The 21,744-nt window shown below is 42.2% G+C and overlaps 1 protein-coding gene and 1 long non-coding RNA gene across 2 annotated transcripts; one reads left to right on the top strand and one right to left on the bottom strand.

Moving 5' to 3' along the window:
- Nucleotides 1-1,065: 1,065 nt before the first annotated feature.
- On the bottom strand, nt 1,066-19,974 carry gprc5ba (G protein-coupled receptor, class C, group 5, member Ba). Its single transcript, XM_076988678.1, has 4 exons — nt 19,135-19,974; nt 5,697-6,714; nt 5,461-5,573; nt 1,066-2,998 (listed from the first exon to the last, which is right to left on the bottom strand). The coding sequence occupies exons 2-4, from the start codon at nt 6,712-6,714 to the stop codon at nt 2,954-2,956; spliced, it is 1,176 nt and encodes a 391-aa protein (XP_076844793.1). The 5' UTR covers nt 19,135-19,974; the 3' UTR covers nt 1,066-2,953.
- Nucleotides 13,372-15,911, top strand: LOC143489567 (uncharacterized). Its single transcript, XR_013124712.1, has 3 exons — nt 13,372-13,511; nt 13,639-13,677; nt 15,693-15,911. It is a non-coding gene; the product is annotated as an uncharacterized LOC143489567 (long non-coding RNA).
- Nucleotides 19,975-21,744: the final 1,770 nt, after the last annotated feature.

The following is a 21,744-nucleotide window of genomic DNA, read 5'->3' on the forward strand; positions in this document are numbered from 1 at the left end:
TAGCAGCTTTGTCTTTCTCGTTCCTCACGTTCAATCCCAGAACATCAGGGCTATGTAAGTGCATTGACGATGATGCAAGAGGCATGAAGGCTCCACCATCTTCACTGATATACCCTTCAGCTCTTAATAATAATATATCACTGATATACCCTTCAGCTCTTAATAATAATATATCACTGATATACCCTTCAGCTCTTAATAATAATATATCACTGATATACCCTTCAGCTCTTAAATGTCCATCCCATTATAATTAATTAAGTCAAAGACATTTTGTGTGTCATCTGAAAAATACACTAAGCTTAATATGAGGTTGTCACATGGATGAACTAATTAAGTTTTTTTTTACTTGTAGACATGGTGCATGCACATATAGGTAGTTGGGTAGTTGACAAGTGCACATTCTACAATGTGTTTATATAATTAATTATATATATATATATATATATATATATATATATATATATATATATATATATATATATATATATATAGTGTGAATTGTGTGTCTAGCGTATTGGAAGCAGGTTTCCTAATTGCACAGGCCCTTTGAGCCTTGTAACTTAACCTTCTGGAGCTGTATTACTATATGTGAGTATGTGGCACAGGGCAGCAACGATATGCTATAGTGTAACACTGAAATTGGTTTAATGTGGAGGGTCTTCCCTGATGTACGTTTATAGACCTTGCTGTACTGTGTTGCAGACGAGCACACCCATGGACTGATAACACCGAGTTTGCAATGATTGTATGGTGTAGTATTTACCACACAGCAAGTCATAATCATTTACAGCCTTAGAGAGAGTTCACAGGTCTAGACAGTAATCAGTCATGAAGTACAAAAGAATTAGATTATGTAACAAAATTATTTTAAAAAAATTATAATGAAGTGTTACAGTTGATAGGACTATATTATCTGGCCTGACAAAAGTTTGAACACTGGAACACTTGATCCCTTAATCAGAACTGTTTGTCCATATAATCAAATAAAATTTGTTAAAATATTGAAAATAATTGATTTTAAATACTTTAAAAATTCTGCTGTTCTTCCAACCCCCCTCCCCCCCCCCCCCCCCCCAAAAAAACAACAAAAAAGCATCCATCTATTTCACATTTCACAGCAGGACAAACAAATTATTGAAAAAGTAAAAAGCTGTTTTTACTATGACAGGTGTGCCCTTATTTATCTATAGTAAAAAGTAAAAATAAAAAAAAATCAATATGTAATATGTACATTTCATTTACCTAGGAGAGGGAATACAGAGACTCTGCATAAGTCTCATATAGTACTGGGTGTCCCAACACAGAGAAAAAGGGGAGAAAGGTGTTTACCAGCGATCATACTACCATGCGCTCCCCCCTTTTCTCTCTCTCTCTCTCTCTCTCTCACACACACACACAGAAAGAGGAAAAAAGTGTTTTCCAGTAACACAGAAAGAACACACTATTCACACCCCATCTTTTCTCTCTTTCTCTCTCTCTCGCTCTCTCTTTCACACACACACACACACACACACACACACACACACACACACACACACACACACACACACACAGGATCATGGTTCCCCAGTTGTTTGTTTTGCACACAGACAGCAGTCAGGGTGTATCAGTGCTGTGACTAACACTGAAAGGACCCAGCTATAAACACAGCTTGTATCTTTCACACTCCTCTTAAACTGATCTATATATACTCCCTTATCAGTTTACCTTATCTGGTGCAGAATCTAGACCTATGGGACATCAAGCCCATCACAGATCTATATATAGCTAATCACAGTATGTTATTCATCTCCCTAGGAATCTTTATTGGGAGCCCATTGACCAAAGGAGCCCCTTTCAGCATCAGCGTGGCAATAACCACACTTCATCTTTACGTCACGCTGTCTCACACAGAACGAGGAGTCACCCTCTCTGTGCAATTCTCAGATACACTGCACACTCTTTGTTTGATTTAGACAGCAATGGGATTGGTACAGAGAGCTGTGTGTGATGGCGGGCATCTGACCCAGATTAAAAAATCCCTTCCCACTATTCTCACATGAACTTGTAGCAGTTTTGGTGTGCACTCTAGTAATATCTAGTCCCTCTAAGCTAGGTAGGCTGTGCCAGAGCGTTGCCAGGCTTAACTGTTTGACCCTTGGGAAGAGAGCATTTCCCTAAATAAAGGACTTTGGTTAAGGGGTTTCAAATCTATGTCCATCAACAATACACATGGAGAGTAGCAGGTGTTAGTAAAACTGAAACGTTTGAAATCCAGGGTCCCGCAAAGGAAGGTTTTGTTGAGGTGTGGCAGGTTCCAGAGCCTTGCACTGCAGTGTAAGTAGAAGACAAACGTACACACACACATACACACACACACACACACACTCATAGGCCATAGGGGCCTAGCAAAGGTTTTCCTTTATTTACCCTGAATTTCAGCTGGAAGAAACACACCTGAAGCAACTGGGGTCTGTCTCACCTGAACTAACCTGTATTTTCAATGAGATAATGATATTTAGGACTATCCAAAAACTCATCCAAACAAAAATTCTTCCAAATGCACAACCACAGAACAAGATAGTCCAAATATCACTTTAGGCCAGGGATGATGAATTCCCGAAAACTGAATCGAAACGTCTCAAGCATTTGCTTGCTCAGCATACCTTAATAAGGGAATCACTGAAACAAATCTGTATTTTGTCTAATACTACGTCATCACTGCAACCAACCATTGATCGGTGTATTTATTCATTTTTTTGCAATGCTGCCGTTTCGATTAAAGCAACTCACAAGGTCAAACATCACACATGCAGACATGTCAAGAGTCCTCACTCATTTCAGTCACACTGCAGTGCTTGGGGTCATTGCCACCAAAGGTAGAATCGTTAGTCCCATCAGAGCCTTCACGCCAGGACCCCTTGTCCTTCATCCTCATTTCAGTCTCCTCGTTGTCTTCCTCAGTCCCCCTTTACCACAACTGTCTTCCAGTGTATGTGGGAGGAGCGGAGGGGACCTACAGAGAAATGAGAAGTGTGAACATCATTACACCCCACAGCTCTCTTGCTCAGTTCATGGCAATGGATCGTCTCTGCAGCACTGCTGAGGAAAAACACTGGCGCAAATTCATTGTAAATTCAAAGCCTGTTGTAAATGGAGCATTCGGTAGTGACAGAACACGCCTGGAACCACACAACACTCAGACTGGGATCTGCAGGCCTCATTTCGGACTGGTGAGTGAACTTCCTCGCTTCATAATTTCGTACTGGGGACAGTGGGATATGCAGTGCCAGCCGTGGAGTTTAGATGCCGGTACTTGTCATTCTGGGTAGCACTGTTGTGTTTTCATATGAAATGTATCTGCAGTAGGGATGGGGAGATTCACAGATTCACATCGGTGATTCGGCACACATGTCTGCGATTCGACTGCACCGGTAGATTCAACGTGCATCGGGTTTAATTTGCGGGAGAATTTACGGTGCATCTCTTCTAGCCTTTTTGTATTGGCAAATACCATGGTTAAATCGGGTGTTTTGTTTTCCAGTATCTATTCCTTATTCTAACGTATTTACAGAGGCAACATATTTTTAATTTTTATTGATTTGTTTTTTTTTTCGAGGCAACATAAATGCACCATCGTGTCCTCAGGTACTGATGCAAACACGCAGACGTACACAACAAAGATGGAGGGAAACGAGAGCATTAGCAAATACAAAGATATTTAATGCACCAAAAAATACACACAAATCAAATGTGTGGCAATATTTCGGGTTTTTTAAGCGAGGTGGTCAACTTGACAAGACGCACGCAATCTGCCAACAATGCCGTGGGGCTATCAAATACGTTAGTAGCACAACGAACCTGGCGACACACATGAAAAGACGGCACGGTGTGGACATCTCTGCGGCCGCTACACCCTCGTAAGTCTAGCAGACAGTAGTGTTGCAGATCATCACTATGTTAATACAGTACTTTAAAAAACTGTTCATCTTATGTTTTAAATGTTTTGTACAAATATAGATGGAGAAAATAACTGAATGATTCACTTGAATAAATTAATGATCTGTCTGAATATACTGAATTATGCATTTTTTATATTATGTATTGGTTTTGCTCCATTGAAAACAACCAGGGGTGAGTTTCCCGAAGTACTTCTTAACCTCATACGTTTCATACGAGGTTACGAAGCGCTATGAACGTTTCGGGAAACCCACCCCAATTGTTAGAGAGTAAAGTAGAATTGTGCTATTGAGTTAAGAAAACTGATGGGTTAGGCCAATACATCCTCAAACTTCAACTAACTGTATCGAATGATCATTTATCAAACCGAATCTTCATATAATAAGTCATATCGTTATCAAATCATTTTGAATCGCATCATATCGTGAACAGGAGTGATTTGTATCGCATCGTATTGACAAGGGGTTTCAGAGTATCGCAGTTATATCGTTTCGGTGACAGTGTATCGAGATGTGTATCGAATCTACCTTAGTGGTGAAGATATACATCCTTAATCTGCAGTGCTTCAGCATAAACTCTGAATGTGAAGTGGCGTCCCTGCATCACGTTGACAGGTGGGAGAACCCCGGAACTCAACCGCCTCAGAACTTGACATATTCGGAGTTTGACGCAAAATTTAGTTGCCATTTTTATTCCATGGGTTTTAAACCATTTTGAGGCTGTGCTCCAAGCTTTTGCTGTATTTTTGTACTGTTTTAGACAAGTTTTAGACTAGTCCCAAGAAAGACATAGCACAAAAACAGAAGAGGAAAACGGTAAGAACAACAATAGAGTTGAAAAAGGTGATCACAGAGAAGTATTGGAATTCAACTTGAAGTTTGAGAATGGATTAATCTGTTTTCAGTTATTTCTGAAAATTGATTCGGAATTAGCGTCGAGTTCCGGGGTTCTACTGTAATCAGGCTTGTGCTTAAGTACACAGACCTTTAGTACAGAGATCTAATCACAGTGCAGCTTTGAGCTAATGTGGGTGTTTCTAATCTGTTCAACCAGCACACACTGCAGACGCATGCAGTCTTCACCAGGTAGCTCAGTGTCTCGTTGAGCTGAAATGCTACTGTGGCTTTAGTTGAATGCAATCTGACTGTCTCCAAACGTTGCTCTGCACCGTTGACAGGCTTTAGTTATATTTATGTGGCCCCTTGGAAGGAATCACTAAAGCGAGAGGAGAAATTTAAAGTCCAGTAGAGAGATTATGACAGTTTACATACATCACAGCTCTCTCCACACATTGAAGTCACTGAACTATACTAACATACTAACATGCCCAGAGCCACACTTTTGAGTCAGACATTTCACTGTAAAGCAGTCTCTGTGTAAGTCTTGTTTTAAATTAACTTCTTTCTTCTTGATTTGATGAGTTTGGGTAAGGATCAGTGTTAAGGAACAGTTACTCATATTCTAGCAGTGGAATTGTCAAGGAGATATCCAAGGAGATACCCAAGGTGACACACTCACCGCTCCTCCGTTTAGTATCATGGTCATCTCAGTGGGCTGGTAGACGTTACTGCGGAAAGGGGCGCTTGGTCTGGTTCCTGTGCTGCCATTATGATGACCCCCACTTCTCAGCCCTAAAGGTCAGAAGACATGTTAGCTCCTTTGGTCTCCCCAGAACAAGCACAAATGATTAGAATGATCTACTTTTAGGTTGTTTTTTAAATGTTTATTATTATTATTATTCCAGTGACATATACCTGCTGCATTTTCATCAAATCCATACCCCTGATTCTCTACAAACTGCCTGTGTGACAGGGGGATGTCTTCATCGAAGCTGGTCTCTCTCATGCGCGTCGAGTTCTGTGATGTGTCGAAGTAGTCTGGTGCGGACGGCTGAACTGGGGGTCGTAGGCAGACATGGGTCTCAGGTGCAGCGTGACAGAGTAGCAGTACCCAGCCCTGTGCCACCAGGGCCACGGCCAGCACAGGGTCGTCCCAGTCTGGAGCTTTTCCCAGCTTCTCGTTTCCATAGACGTAGAATCCGATCCACGCGGCCCAGAGCAGAAAGGACAGCAGGCAGGAGACCAGAAGCCACACGGCGTTACAGCGCCACGGCTGGGTTTTGCCGCACACTGCCAGTACTGCTGCCACCAGGGCGGCGATCAAGAGCACTAGCACGTAGGTGCAGGCCAAGGCGAAGTCCAGCGGCTCATACTGGCAGGCCTGGTGACCCTGTCGTAGCACTGTTAAGAGCAACCACTCGGCTGCCACTATACCCTGGACCGCGGCCAACCCCAGCACCAGCCCAGAGAGGGCACATCCGCTCGGGCTCCGTCTCTCCCTACCCAGCCGCCGCAGACGGACACCCTGCACCAGCAGGCAGGAGAAGCACAGGGAGAACAGCGCCCCCCAGAGGGCACGGCGGACCACGCACAGGCTCTGGTTCTGCTCAATGAGGTAGGCAAAACTCAGGCCGAAGAGACCCACGATGCCCACGAGCAGCAAGAGGACGGGGCCCACGCCGCTGCGCTTCTCCGCCTCGGTCACGGAGCGCAGGCGACACAGCAGCACCAGAGCCAGAAGAATGGCGGCCAGGGCACCGGCAGCCGCCAGGCCCTCCACCACCACGCCCCACACGGCCTCCAGGTCACACAGCAGGGTGTAGGGACGGCTCAGCCCGAATCCACAGCCCCACGGCGCCGCCGGCTCTTTGTCCTGAGCAAAACCCGATTCCAAGACAGGGAGGAGGAAGACCAGCACAGGGAAGAATGCCATCTGATAGAAAGAAAGGAAAGACACTAAATAAACGGGTGCAAAAACTAAAAACAATCACCAATCCAACACACGGGATGCTCTGTAATCTCAATCTCAACAGCCATTGATAAAATCTTAAGGCAAAGTGATCATGGCAGAAAGACATGTACAGATTACAGAAGCTAACCGATGACATTTACACTCGATCCTGTGCCAGGCACGGCATGAGTTCTTTATGCTCACTGATATATATCTGCTGGATTTGTGGTCTCTTAGAGTAACTGGAATTAAGGCAATGTATCTCTCACATATAATGTGTGTGCTGTCAGGCAGGGAAATCTAAATCTCTTCAATGCATAGTAAAGCAGAGACTATGACAAAGTGCTCCTAACTCTCTTAAGGAGCCCAGACCTCAGGTGGAATGCACCTCACGCACATTTTACATAATAAAACGTAATAAATACATAATAAAACACAAAATAAAACTGCACCAATAAAAAGGTTCTAACAAAATATACAGCACTTAAAACCTGAAAATGTCTTTGTGTTTGTAGGTGCATGCAGTAGGATATATATCTGTGATTTATATGTTTTAATATAGATTCTTCCTCAAACCACACACACAAAACACATGCACTCTCTCACACAGATAAAATGATGCAGGACACAGATAAACAAATGAGTTTCGCATATACATCGAGACATCAAGTGCTTAGTATATTAGCATGTTAATTCGATAATAGGTATTTAGAGGTTAATGTTTTATCCTGCAGTGATACAAATAAAGTTAGATTTGTACATGGGGGAGAGCATTGGAGACGAAGCACAGGATATAAATATCTGTAGTTGGAGTGAAGCATGAAATTGGAAATTGCTAGTGAATGTTGGTAAAACTACAGGTCCCACAGTGTACTGCATTAACTATGCTGAACTATGCACCCCGAAAGCAAAAGTATAGTTCATTTTATAGAATGAACTTTTCCATATGAGAATGATATTACATTTTGAACGAAAAAGTTCAAATCCATAGAATTGGGTGAGAACTTTGGTTTTGATTGTGATTTCTAGTCTGATTTCTATCTGCTTTGCTATGATTAAGCAGATAAATATGACACCCTATGAGAACATGAAAGTGAGTTTATGAGAGCAGGGGAGAGAGATGACTCACAGCAGGATTGCATGGTTACTGACTTAGAAACGGTTCTGAGCAAAGTGATAAACTTGGCGGCAACTAAGGTGACAGGAGAAGGAAAGAGGTTGCAGGTGTGGATGGAAAAATATCAGTGAGAGGACTGAGGCTCCATCAAGGCCAGGAGGTCCAGTACACGAGCCCTGCGTTGAACAACACGCAAACTTTCCAGTTCAAACCAGGCGACTGAAGCCCAACAGCAGTTCACGGGACATCACAGAACTCCAGTACAAGAAGATTAAATGGACGTTAGTTAGAGGAATAGTGGAGAGCAACAGCTGGTGAAAGAAAAGGAATCTGGGCGGAGGGTAAAGGTGAGATGGACAAGGCGAAGCAGACAAGAGAGGTTTGGAGTGTTAGTGATGATGTGGAAGGTACGGTGGCCTGTAGGAAAGGAAGAGCTGAGAGTCAGATGAAAAGCTCAGGTAGTTATTTAGGCATCTCTATTCCTAAAGAGCAGGGGGCATCTCTATTCCTAAAGAGCAGGGGGCATCTCTATTCCTAAAGAGCAGGGGGCATCTCTATTCCTAAAGAGCAGGGGGCATCTCTATTCCTAAAGAGCAGGGGGTATCTCTATTCCTAAAGAGCAGGGGGCATCTCTATTCCTAAAGAGCAGGGGGCATCTCTATTCCTAAAGAGCAGGGGGCATCTCTATTCCTAAAGAGCAGGGGGCATCTCTATTCCTAAAGAGAAGGATTCTGTGGGTATAGAGCAGCTTTGACCTGTAAGTCTTCTTAAAGATTTTCTTTAGTGTGATTGTGTGGAGTCAGGCTGCATATTTCAAAAGGAATAACACACATATCAGTACAACAGGCAGGGACTTCTGCAGGTTTTTTGGAGCAAAGCATTATGATTTGACATCAGATTATGCAAGCAGAGAAAGACGGTAGAGGTACATGTGGTTTTCCTACATTTAGCTTATGCCTTTAGTTCATGACTTGAGCTGGAATCTGGTATACAGCACTAGTTGACTGTGCTATTTCATTGATAGCATTAATGGTTTTAACTGAGGTGTTAATTTGGGCTCTAAATGGGCTGTAGTTGGGGCCCTACCTGGATCCCAACATTTAGGGCATACATGGTTGACACAACAATGTCTTCTGTTAATTGTGAAAGGAAACGTGGAAAAATCTGATATCTTCTATTCTGAAGAAGTCAGTTAAGTTTATAGATAGATGTTATGGTTCAGCATTAAATGATAAACAGCAAGTTGTGGGTCTGAAGACAGAACTGGCAAAGACTATTAATAGCACTGAGAAATCATGTTTACCAAGTAAATTGAAATGATGGTACCACCGGTTTGGCTTGCTGCTTCGTATTACATGGCCACTGATGGTTTTTGAGGCCACGATTTCCAAAGTAGATGTTGGAGAACATTTAATAGAAGACTATAAGAAAGGGGCTGGAGTGCCGTGGTGTTTAGGCAGTGTGGCATGGCGAGGTGGTTTGGAGCTACCTGTGACTAGTTTGGTTGAGTAATTACAATTTGCTAAGCTGAGCTGCAAGGTTATTTTGTTATGGTCTAAGGGTGCGCGGATAAACGTGGTGGTGCCAGTCACAGAAGCAGGCAGAAGACAGGTGGCGGTGCGGTTAGCCAAGAGCTTGTTACAGCTCAGGGACATGACTGGCCAATTGCAACACAGAAAAGCAGGCCTTGGGTCAGCAGAGTCATGGGAAGCGTTTAGTAAGACCTCATTGCCAGAGAGAAGGCGAACAGGCCAATGGCTAGATTTATTTGCGAACAGGAAGAGGAAGCATGGTAGACAATGGCAGTGTCACAAGGAAAACAAAGATAGTGGCTTCACTGGGACGATCTAGAGAAGTGCTGAGAGCTTGTAGCAATTGGACAGTGGGTAGGTGAGACATCGGATGCTTAGGATATTAGTAGGGGTGACCTGCAATAGTCGCTGATTGTCACGTAGGGCTACGCCCCCTCTCCTAGCTGTCACTCCAGTCTCCCTGTTCCTCATGTCTGAGTAGTTTCCTTGCCTGTTAGTCCCGCCCTGTCATTATTGTTATCACCTGTCCCTAGTTTAGTTCTGTGTATAATAGTCCCGGTGTCTCCCATGTCCGTATCGGTCTTTTTGTTCCAACCTGTTCGTTGCCTTTGCGCCTGTTCGTAAGTTCGCTCTTTTGTGTTTCCCGTATTCCGTGAGTTTTGCCTGTTCTTCCCTAGTTTACCTGCCTTGTCGTTTCCCTTGTTCGTATCATGCCTTTGTACATTTCGTGTATGGACCGCCCCCCCGATACGACCTGCGCCTGTTATTACCACTCTGCTTTTGGAATTCCCTGTAATAAATCTCGCTCTCCTCAGCGTTTGTGTCCGCCTCCCTGTTCTGCCTCGCGCAGATCGTTACACTGATTCGACTATAGTCGACTATACCCCCTAGTCGACTATGAACGTCATAGTTGAATGTACCATTCTAACTGCATGGGGGTGCCCAAGGATGCAGCTAAGCATTAGTTGTTACATGAAATGTCTTTGTTTTCGTTATATATAGCCTTTTGTCAAATAAAATCATCCTAATTTCTGTTAATAAATATTTTAAAATAATGTTTGCGCATTAATAGGCATCTTCCTTACTTCACATTAATAAATCACACCCTGCTGTTGCACAATCCAAACGAGCGGAGCTGAACACGCTACAGAATACGCGCAGCATCTGCCGAGATAATGACTACTAAAAAACTTTGCACGACAACAACCAACATGGCATACCATTTAAAACGCGTAAGACGGAAAAAAAAGTCTGCCGTTTCAGTCGTGTCGTCTCGTCGCGGTGCGTCTCGGCAAGTAGGCCTATAAACATTTTTTGTTGTTGTTTGCTTTTAAACCCCATTACTTAAACCTTTCCTTGTATTTTTTTGCTGTTGTGTGGCAATTTTTTTTATATTTTCAGGTAGGCATATTTTATTTAATTAAAATATTTTTGACATTTTGCACAGTGCCTGTCTGACAGTTCGATATGCGCAATGCGCACTGACGGTTAACGTTCTCTAACGTTTCATAAAAAAATAAATAAGTAAATAAATAAAAGCTGAATAAAGCCAACCTACCGTGTTTATTCAATTATCTGAGTGTTTTAGGTTTTTACTTTGAAGAGGAAAAAAGTGCTGAATGAGAACGGAATCCCGTTTAAGGTGATCTAAAAATTAAAATAATAAACCCGATTCGACTATTAGTCGACTAAAGGGAAAAGCTGACGAATCAGATTCGACTATGAAAATCCTTAGTTGAATACACCCCTAGATATTAGCATGTTTATTTGATAATATGGTTTTGAAGATGAACATTTTGTCTTAGCAGTGATACGAATGACGCAGTGAGGTTTATCTATGAGGGTCAGTTTATCGGACAGCAAACTCAGACTATAAATATTGGTAGAAGGGGTGAAGCGCCAGACTGAAAATTGCTAGCAGATGCAGGTAAAAAACTACAGGTACCACAGGGCATTGCATTACACTACGCTGAGGTTAGACATGGTGCTGTACTCTGAAAGTAAATGGATTTATTGTATAGTAAATGGATTTATTGTATAGAGTAAAAAATTCTATTTGAGGATGCAGTAGATGAAGGTTTGGAAAGGAAGAAGATGAAGTTCACAGATTTGGCAGCTCAGGTGAGAGAACAGGGGTGGCAGGAACATATGAGACCTGTACGAGGTTGGTGTTAGGTTGGTGTTAGGTTGGTGTTAGGTTGGTGTTAGGTTGGTGTTAGGTTGGTGTTAGGTTGGTGTTAGGTTGGTGTTAGGTTGGTGTTAGGTTGGTGTTAGGTTGGTGTTAGGTTGGTGTTAGGTTGGTGTTAGGTTGGTGTTAGGTTGGTGTTAGGTTGGTGTTAGGGGATGTGTAGCTGCCTGTTAAATATTTGCTTGTGGAGTTTGTTTTAAGATGCTGTAAAGAAATAACAGAAAGAGTATTCAGAAGTATCTGAAAGGTGATTATGGATGCGGAGAGCACAAACTCTCTTAGCTGAAGCACACGGGGAAGCGTGCAGGTGTGTGGGCTGACGTGTCACGTCTGTGTAATGTGGTAGATCTAGATTAAACTGGTGGCACTGAGGATGCGTTAATGGTGCCAGTGGGGATGGGGATGGTAGTCACCAGTAAGGATAGTTGGGTTTCTGTTTAAAGAGTTGTGGCTTGAAGGGGAGTGTGGCTAACACACCAGAACTCACTGCTGAGTCTTGGAGAGGTGTTCCACGCAAAGGGAGGTGGCTACATGATCACTCCTGTGAACAGATTATGATGTTGTTGCTTCTGATATGAAATGAGTGGGTTGGGCCCTGTGTGAAGCACTGATGTTTCGGCCTGGGATATTTGACATCCTGTGTATAATTACAAATACCAATGCTTTTTTCTGTCAGTGCCTCAACCTGGACATTAGTCTTTCCACTGTCATTACTGTCAGTGTGTGTGTATGTATGTGTGTGATCATGAAACGCCTAACACTAAAATATCACTGTGTGGTTGGATGATTCGTATCCAGGCTTTACTGAAACAAACAAACAATACATCTTGTAGCCCAGAGATCAATTTACTTGACATGAAAATAATATAGTTCAAGTCTAACAACATTCATCTGAAGATGACTTCTGATTTTCCCAAAATACATCTCTGCAGATTACAACTCTGATTCCCCTGCATTACGATGGTTAATGAAAAAGCACCACTCCTTAGGGTCATGTCATATATATAGCATGAAGAGCATATACCACAAAGTACTATAAAGAAAACAAAGAAAAGTTTATTTGTTTTTACAAACAAATTATAGACGGAATAACAGAATGAATGAGGCATTTGCAAACCTGTTAAAGCACAGATTCAGGTTCAGTGGATGGATTAGACACCGCTGTCTCTCATTGGTCACTTAATTAGTCATAGATGTCTTCTAGGTGCTTTGTAGAGGCACACAGTAACACTCTGTAGCCCATCTGTTGGCATGTACAATTCATCAGCCCCCCTTTAGGCCATCACTGGTCTATTCACGCTCACACTCCAGCCTTCAACACTACTCTGCTTCTGACCACTGGAACACTATTGACCGGATATTGCTTGAGCCATTCTCAACACAGCATTAACACTGACGTGATAGTGGCACAGAAGTGGGCGTTGAGCTGGAAAGTTGAGCTGGAAAGACAGAGCAATGTTGCACGGGTTGTCACTACGGGGTTGAGAGTGGGACACCACTCCAAAATATCTAGTCAAACAGGACACACCCCTGTGGTCAGAGGATAGAGGATAGCTCTTCATAACACATTTTACATGTCAACAAATGTGCTATAAACTCAACTGTACTCCTACAATGGGTTTATAATTAGTGGAGTTTTTTAATAAAGTTGCAGGCGAGGGTATATTTATGTAGTTCACGAATGACACCTGACACCTTTACTTCCTCAAAAAGGAATGGCTTGTTCTAACAGTGCTGTGGGATTATGGGTAAGGGTTCAAAATTAGACATGGCCTTTAAGCTAAAGCTGAGCCACACTGCTTTTGACTTCACTCTGTGATCCGGTTTCAAACACAGGCTATTCTATATGCATGACAGGCAACACGCCAAATATTCAAGGGGCCATCGTATAGATGGAGAGGTGATGGAGACAGACCTTCGTCTGTCAGGTGATGACTGATAGGTGAGTCTGGTCTCTTGGTTTAGAATACTACATCATGGTGTGAAGCAAGGGTCATAACTGCAAGGCCCTTCAGCAGTCATTTATACAGAAATCCATGCAGCAACACTAATGAAGTCTGTTCTTTTAGCAGAAGGAAATTCTCATTCATGCCACATTCACCCTATAGGTAAGTTTCCTTAATCCAATTTGCTGCCCAAAGCCAATTTGTCTGTTTGCTCATTCCCAATATATGTTAAATTTGTCCTACGTCTCACATTAGACTGAACTGATCATGTATCTGAACTGATCATGTATCTGAACTGATCTGCATGTACAGAGGAACAGCTCAGATGCAGCATAAACAATTGACCAAAGGGACCATGTTAACGAGGCCGCCTTAAACCCAACAAACCCGAGAGTTTAAGGATGGTTCTCTGTGGAGTCATGGTGGCTACTTCACCTCAATGAGGACGAAACATTTCTATATGTGTCTGTTATAGTTCATCTCTGCTAGAGTGAAGCTGTCAAGCTGGGCTGTCATATGAATCACATGTAATCTGATGTGACCATTCACACAGCGGTCACATGCATGAATCAGTTTTGTATTGGACTACAGTACCACATATGAAAATGTCCCAAAATGGAATAGAAATGTCAGATGTAAGGTGTTTTTGTTGTTGTTTATTGCACTGCCATATAAAAACAAATGTAAGACAGGTCTTCACTTTAGAGTTCAGGGCAGGTGCTCAGATATGCTACTATTGATACTACAGAGATCACGTGGGACCTTCTTCATCTGGAAAGTTGGTAATCCAGTAGTTTACCTTTCAGGTATTTGTAGACCAATATTAGTGTAATCGACTTGCTAAGCCCACTCCCTCATTATGTTTGGTTTTACTGGATATGCCTTCATGAAATTTGGGGCTGATTAGTTCCAGCTGAATACATTTTGGTACCATCATTTTAATAGAGTTGTTGTGCCCTACAATGATTAATGTATGATTTGCTTAGTGTAATATACCAGAGCTATACAGCTGTTTCATAAGTGCTTTAAATGTATGTGTTACCTGAACATGCATATGCAAACTTCTTTATTTCTTTACCTAAGACAGAAAAGGTCCATTGTGACTTTATTAATACAATATAAATAGATTACCTGCACAGACTGATACCTTACAATCCACAGCCCACTCCAAAGATCCTTTCCTCAGATTGCAGAGAAATAACTAAAGGTTCTATTACTAAATTATTACCCCTATTCCTGTGTACTATGAATCCAACTTCACATTTCATGTTGCATTTTTTGTACGCCTTCTATGGCAACAGTGTTACGAGCTGCATGTCACAAGGTTGCATTAAAAGCCTCAGTCAGTAATTTTACTGTGTGAGTCACCCAAAGAGGGGGTGACTGGGGGCATTACTTTCACACACCACTCTAGTGCCCTGCTCCCATAATGTTGTGCTCTGGCAGAGGCCATGATTGCCATGGTAACGTTAGAAAAGAGCGGAGGAGATGGGGCCCCGGGGTGTGTGTGTGTGTGTGGGGGGGGGGGGGGGGGGTGGTGTCGGGTGGGGGGTGTGGGGTGTGGGTGTCGGGTGGGGGTGTGGGGCTTGCTCATGTTCTGTACATCAGCAGCTCTCTCCCATACCCATAACCCCCTTTCCCTCTTAAATGGGGTCTTTTGGGCACAAAGAAATGCTGCAAAACAACTATCACACAAGCTTTAAACTGTGCCATGCTAAATTAAATAGATTCAGAAGCACTACAGGGGATCAATAAGCTCTACCTCTTCTTCAACACCTGCCAGTCTCATTCATTCACTTCTTACACGCTTTCACTCACAGTGGCACAAAGTACTGCAGTAGAGTCCCATTAAGGTTGGGTGTTGGAGTGGTTCTGGAAACCGAGAGTAATAAGAGGAAGGCTCCATTTTGCTTGATGAGGGGTGACAGTGCAAGACACTCTTCCCGTGTCTCTCACCCCCACTGTTATTCTAGCACTCCTTTTAGAATAATTGCGCATTCCCCTTTTCTGCCTGTGTTCCTCCTTGCCTTGCTGAGACGCTGGTCACACTGGCACACTGGATGATGTCTTCTCCCTCTCTCCCCTTGCCCATTCACACACCTTACGCTCCACCCCAACCCCCCCACTATCTCACTGTTTCTCACATGTTTCTCAACTCTTTCTCTCTTATCTAACAGCCAAAGATCCAGCGCTGGCCAGTTTGTCAAGGCCAGAGCAGAGACCTGCTCCCTTAAGGAAGGGTGCGAGTTAGAGGAGCTTTATTCATCTCTCCTCTTCCTCTTTCTCCATCCTACACGGCCAGCATACAGTTTTATGGAGTAAATTATTTTCCTTTAAGTTGGATAATATCTAACATCATGCATAATAGCTATGATGTTAGACCAACTACTGCTACAGGCCTGTGTACTAAACAGCATGTGTATGTTCCTGTGCTAAATTCAGTGACATATTAAACTAATCAGCTGTCTTTGAAATCCAAATACCTTTTCATTCTTTTCCATTCATAAAATAAATGTAAATAAATGTATTGTTAGTAGTATTATTTTTCACTTTAAAGAATGTCTCTTTACCCAATATTTTTGTAATACATATGCTGCACCTTCCAACGCTAGTAACCCTTAAAATCACAAAACCCACACTTCACACTGCAAATTGGAATATTATGCCACACTGCAGAAGTACGTATGAAGTGTGGTGTATATAGACAAGGGAATGTAGCCATCTGAAAAAAAAAAACGATCAAGATAGGCATTATGGTCTACCAAACAACAGAGTTATTCAGAACTGTCTTTTTTTAACTGTTTTTTGTCTACTCTCACAGTTAGAGGCATTTATATGAAAAATCTATAAGACTGCCACATACAATCTATCTTCAGCAGCTTTGACTGAAATGGGGGTCAGAGAGAGACTGAGCAGGACAAATAACGACTCCCACGTGGCCATTTAAGCTCTGGTCTGGTAGTGCAGCTATTCTCTCTGCATCTCAAGGAATCTCTGCTCCTAGTAATTAGAGCTCATTAACATGTGACTAGTCTCAAACTGTGATCATATGCTAAGCGCCTTGGCAATTAGCAGCCAGAATTCTCTTCCATAGCTATGAATTTGATCTAGAGTACACATAGAAGAGGAATCTCTTCAAAATGACATACAGTATTAGGAAATATTATAGTGTTTCAGTTTCATGGAATTATTCATAAAGCACTTTGTATTACTGTTAATGTAAAAATCCAAAATCAAATGCAAAATGCCAAATCACTATGACTCATATTTATCTATTATATATATCTTCTTCTAATGGTAATGTCTGAGTATATCAATATGATACAATTAATGTAGCTCCATCTTACCCAAAGAGATGTGTAATTTACCACAAATTATGTGTTGCTTCCTGTGTAAACATATATTGGTGTTGAATCTTATGCTTGAAATCCAGTGCCTGTCGACACCTAACTCTAAATTAGACCACATGTCCCTTTATCTCACACCTTTTCTCCTACGTCTGTTCATATTAATCTGTATCAGTTTAAATAAATAATTTTCTATAAAGTTATAAAATCTTTTGCAGTCTATAAAATTTTCTACAAAAACATAATTTGGTTAAACGTCCTCACAAAAATGGCTAAACAGTTAAGTTACACACGATCATTTATTTAGCATGGGCAAGTGTGTTAACAGCGTTTCAAATGGGATCTTGACTACGGATTGTGCACTTGTTAAAGTAATAGAGTGGTAGAGTGAAAAGTAAAGTGGTAGAGTTGTGTTCTATGCCTGGAGGGGTGCATTATATGCCTGAATAGAAGATAAAGGTGTGTTTTGTAGAGATGAATAAATGAATGAATCAGTCACTGGAATGTTGCTTCCAGATTTGACAGCCGACAGAACAAACCAAACTTTACACATGCAAATATTTTAGCCTAATACCCACATACGTCCACATACGTCCACATACACACATACGTCCACATACGTCCACATACCCACATACGTCCACATACCCACATACGTCCACATACGTCCACATACGTCCACATACCCACATACGTCCACATACCCACATACGTCCACATACGTCCACATACCCACATACGTCCACATACGCCCACATACCCACATACGTCCACATACCCACATACGTCCACATACGTCCACATACCCACATACGTCCACATACCCACATACGTCCACATACGTCCACATACCCACATACATCCACATACCCACATACGTCCACATACGTCCACATACCCACATACGTCCACATACGCCCACATACCCACATACGCCCACATACCCACATACGTCCACATACGTCCACATACGTCCACATACGTCCACATACCCACATACGTCCACATACGTCCACATACCCACATACGTCCACATACGTCCACATACCCACATACGTCCACATACGTCCACATACCCACATACGTCCACATACGTCCACATACCCACATACGTCCACATATGTCCACATACCCACATACGTCCACATACCCACATACTATGTAATGATCACCCTTGACTTCAAAGGGATCATCTATATGATGTAAATGTATTAAAATCATAACCGTAACCCCTGACGTGGCCCCAGGGCCAAGACTGCTGGATGGACGCGCGTGCTACATTCTCAATTCTCACGGCCTGACAGGATTTAATAACATATTTAACAATATATTTCAACATTTTAAATCACAATTAAAAATTCACACAGTTAAGCTGTTATAGGGTGAGTAGTCGTCCGGTTTTAGGCCGGACATTCTGGGTTTTGAGTTCCTTGTCCTCCATCCGGCACCTGAACGGAACCCTATCTGTCATTTTTCTGGAGTGAACTGATAGTTGTTTGGCATTGATCATTATGCCACTGGATCACATACAAGTCAAAGCAAATTCCTCTCATCGCTTCAACACATCGCCTCGTTGCTAACCTAAAGAAAGTCCACGCTGTAAATGCTCAGATACGATGTTTGCAACGTGGTAAAAACACCAAAAATATAAAATCATAACCCCACTCTCCAGGTAACAGTGGTCAGACATCTTTTCCCTTCGAAGAAAGACGAAAGCTTAATTTCATGGCTTCTGTAATACACTAAACACAGCACACACTTTAATACTGTAAGTAAATGCTGTTTGTTGAGTAAAACACAGATTTATATTAGAGAATCCGTCAAATCGGTCAATTCTGTTATGTAGCTAACATGGACAGATGATGGTTGTAGTGTGTAGTGTGATGTCCCTGTCCCCCGTATGTCCTCCTACTGGGGGTGTGAGTGTCTCCTTTAGGGGTTAGTGGCCACCCAGTCACGATTCATCAACTGTATTCTCTATATGCATACTGTTGACTAATAAAGGTCAATGTATGTAAGTTGCTTGCACGTTTTGCCTGGATATGATTTAACTATAGCCATATCTCAGCAGTCCGACATTTTGCCTTCGGAAAATTGCTATTATGGAAATCGTACAAGACCTTTTTGTTAGAGAATATTCAAATAAATAGGTTAACAAGCAAGTAAAGGCAGTTAGATTAAACAATACAGTACATTTTGCCTAAGAAAATCAAATTAATGCATGCATTAACAAATCAGCAAGCCACACTAATATACAGGAAAATGATCAAACCTTGTAGAATAAACCTGCACACGACTGCGGTGTTCACGTCTCACGCGTTTTTGAGGGTCGATGTAGAAATGTCACATTTCGGTTTATTCCCTCGGTGAGTTTGGCGATCCGGTCCACACGTCGCAGCAGCCCGAATAATATCAGATCCGAATAAATGACACTGGTTTAGATGTTGGACCTCGACGGAGATTTACCGTTTTAACGTAGTTTAAGAAGTCCGGTGAGATTCTTATTCGTAGTGGTAGAAAAATGTTTTACTCGATGTTTTCCCCAAAATCCTTTGTTCAGTGATGCATTCTTTCAACAACACCGTCTTGACAAAAAATAATGAGGAAATACATCAAGAATTCCAAATAAGTGGAAAAATCTGTGATTTATTCCGTTTGGGTGACTGGAACCGTGTCGCACACACCGCATTATTCGTGCACGATAACAAGGTGCTCCGTGTTAACACGGTTTGGGATCAGACCTGACAGCAAAGAAATCTTCTTTTCTTCTTTTTTTCTGGATAAACACTCGCTGACTTGGGGGTACAGAGGTCAATATTTGACCACAACGTTTCCAAAGATACTGTAAGATACTCAGTTGTGTCTATTGTCCTCTTGACGAGATGAGATTGATTCGTACTGAACCGCTCTGTCTTCTACATTAGCAACAGGACCACGTCAACCAGCTCGTGGCATTGTCCTGTAACACCACTTATACTGTAAACACCGACGAGGACGTTACTCTAATGTTACTCTAATGTTACTCTAATGTAGCCCGACGCTTTGTTGTTACTCTCATGCTTTCATCTGGTTCAGCACGCGCGTCCTCAGCTGTTCGTTTCGATCAGCCCGGAGAGGCGCGCGCTGAGTGACAGTGGCCCCGCCCCGAGTTTAGTGCATCTGAATACTTGTGTTTTGTAAACGTTTTCATAACTTTGTGTAGCTCAGTGTGCGGAGCCCACATGGAAGCTCTTATAAATACTAGGGTTAGCTTAATTTGACTTAATTAGTAAATCATTTGATTAATTATGTATACAGGCTTTAATTACAGTCACAATCCCATGATCAATCCAGTGTTTTATATGATGAGTATTATTGATGTTGTTATTGTTACTAATGTTATTGGACTAATGCTTATTCTAGTGGACCCCCTAAATTAGTTTGAGACTCCCCTCTACTTCTTAGGATCTACGTTTGATTTAGATTCTACAGTCTGTCACATTAAAAAAAAGATGAATCCATCGGTGAAAGATGACAATACTATATCCTTGACAATACTACGCACCATGTAACATTAACAAAAATTTGCATAACTTATCTCTGCCAGCTACCCACCCCTCAAATGAAGATTTTTCGAGAGTGTGACAGTGTAGAGATTTGCAGGGGGTTTGGGGAGTAGGCAAGATCTGATCCCCAGGTAGACAGACACAGACTGACTGGGGAGACGGCTGGCTAGAAGGGGCATTTAGAATGTGATTTTACAGGGTGGGATTGTACAGTGTAATCCACCCAAACTCTTCCAATATGACTCAATTCAGTGGTTAGAAGAGAAGAGGTCTTCTACCCTTCTTCCTGAACCTATGGAATGTTTAATGAAGTATGACTCGATGACCAAACAATCAATCAACATATTGGTGCATCAATAAATTGATAAATAACATCCTACATAACCTACTTGTTCCAGCTTTTCCCTGTATATTGACATACTGTTAGCATACTGCAGTTGAACAGTTCCAGCACTGTGTCAGATAACATTTCATGTTCTTCACGGTGTTCTGCATTAGAGCTGCAGTAATGTCTTAGATCCTTCTGTGTCCAGTCCTGTCTTTGCTTACAGAACAGTGAGTCTAACACCCAGATGCCTGTGGAAAGGTTTTCTACCGCACTGTCCTCACTGTGTCTGATCATGCTTAGCGGTGGAATTCGCAGTGCTAAATCAAAGCATGGCAGGCAGGGTTTCCCCCACATGCAGGCTGTATTTATAGCAGCAATGACTCTTCGTTGTATAATACCTCATAGCACTGTACACAGTGTACACTGTATCACATATGATATCAGCTAAATTTAGTCATTTTTTATTTGGACAAGCACAAATCAAAAACAAAATATGCTGACTACATGTTTTATGTCCAGAACTTTGTCACATCATCTGAAATACCTGTCATATACAAATACACACCTACAAATGTTGAGCTAGTCGAACACATCACATCTCACCTTTTAAAACGTTTATTAATTACCTGTGTTCCACAGAGATCTCACTTGCGTTCACTTTATTGTCAGTATTTTCTTATGAGCTCAGCTATTGTGAGCCCCCCCCCCCCCCCAACGCACGCTGTGTGCATCCATGAAGGTGAACTACATCAAAATGCAGCGTGGAAATGGTCTTATTTTAAGACAGCTATGTTGTTTGTGTGTGTGTGTGTGTGTGTGTGTGTGTGTGTGTGGGTGGTTGGGGGTTGTGGTTATGACTTTTCTAAGGCACATCAACTAATATGTATCGCCTTACAGGCATTCACCCCATTGTCCTCCATCTCTTCTTCTTCGTGTCTGCGGGGCCCTTAAGGCTCAGTCCTGTCCTGTCTTACTCCATCGCCTGCTGATCCTGGCATAGATCTTGGAG

The sequence above is a fragment of the Brachyhypopomus gauderio genome, unplaced genomic scaffold (genome assembly GCF_052324685.1).
Source record: "Brachyhypopomus gauderio isolate BG-103 unplaced genomic scaffold, BGAUD_0.2 sc63, whole genome shotgun sequence".
NCBI classification, from domain to species: Eukaryota; Metazoa; Chordata; class Actinopteri; order Gymnotiformes; family Hypopomidae; genus Brachyhypopomus; species Brachyhypopomus gauderio.

Bases quoted from the DNA above. Each gene is read 5' to 3' on its own strand.
- gprc5ba (XM_076988678.1), bottom strand. From the start codon at position 6,714: ATGGCATTCTTCCCTGTGCTGGTCTTCCTCCTCCCTGTCTTGGAATCG. The intron at 5,574-5,696 runs GTATATGTCACT...TCTGACCTTTAG, and splicing joins ATTTGATGAAAATGCAGCAG to GGCTGAGAAGTGGGGGTCAT. The intron at 2,999-5,460 runs GTGAGTGTGTCA...ATTTCTCTGTAG, and splicing joins TGATACTAAACGGAGGAGCG to GTCCCCTCCGCTCCTCCCAC.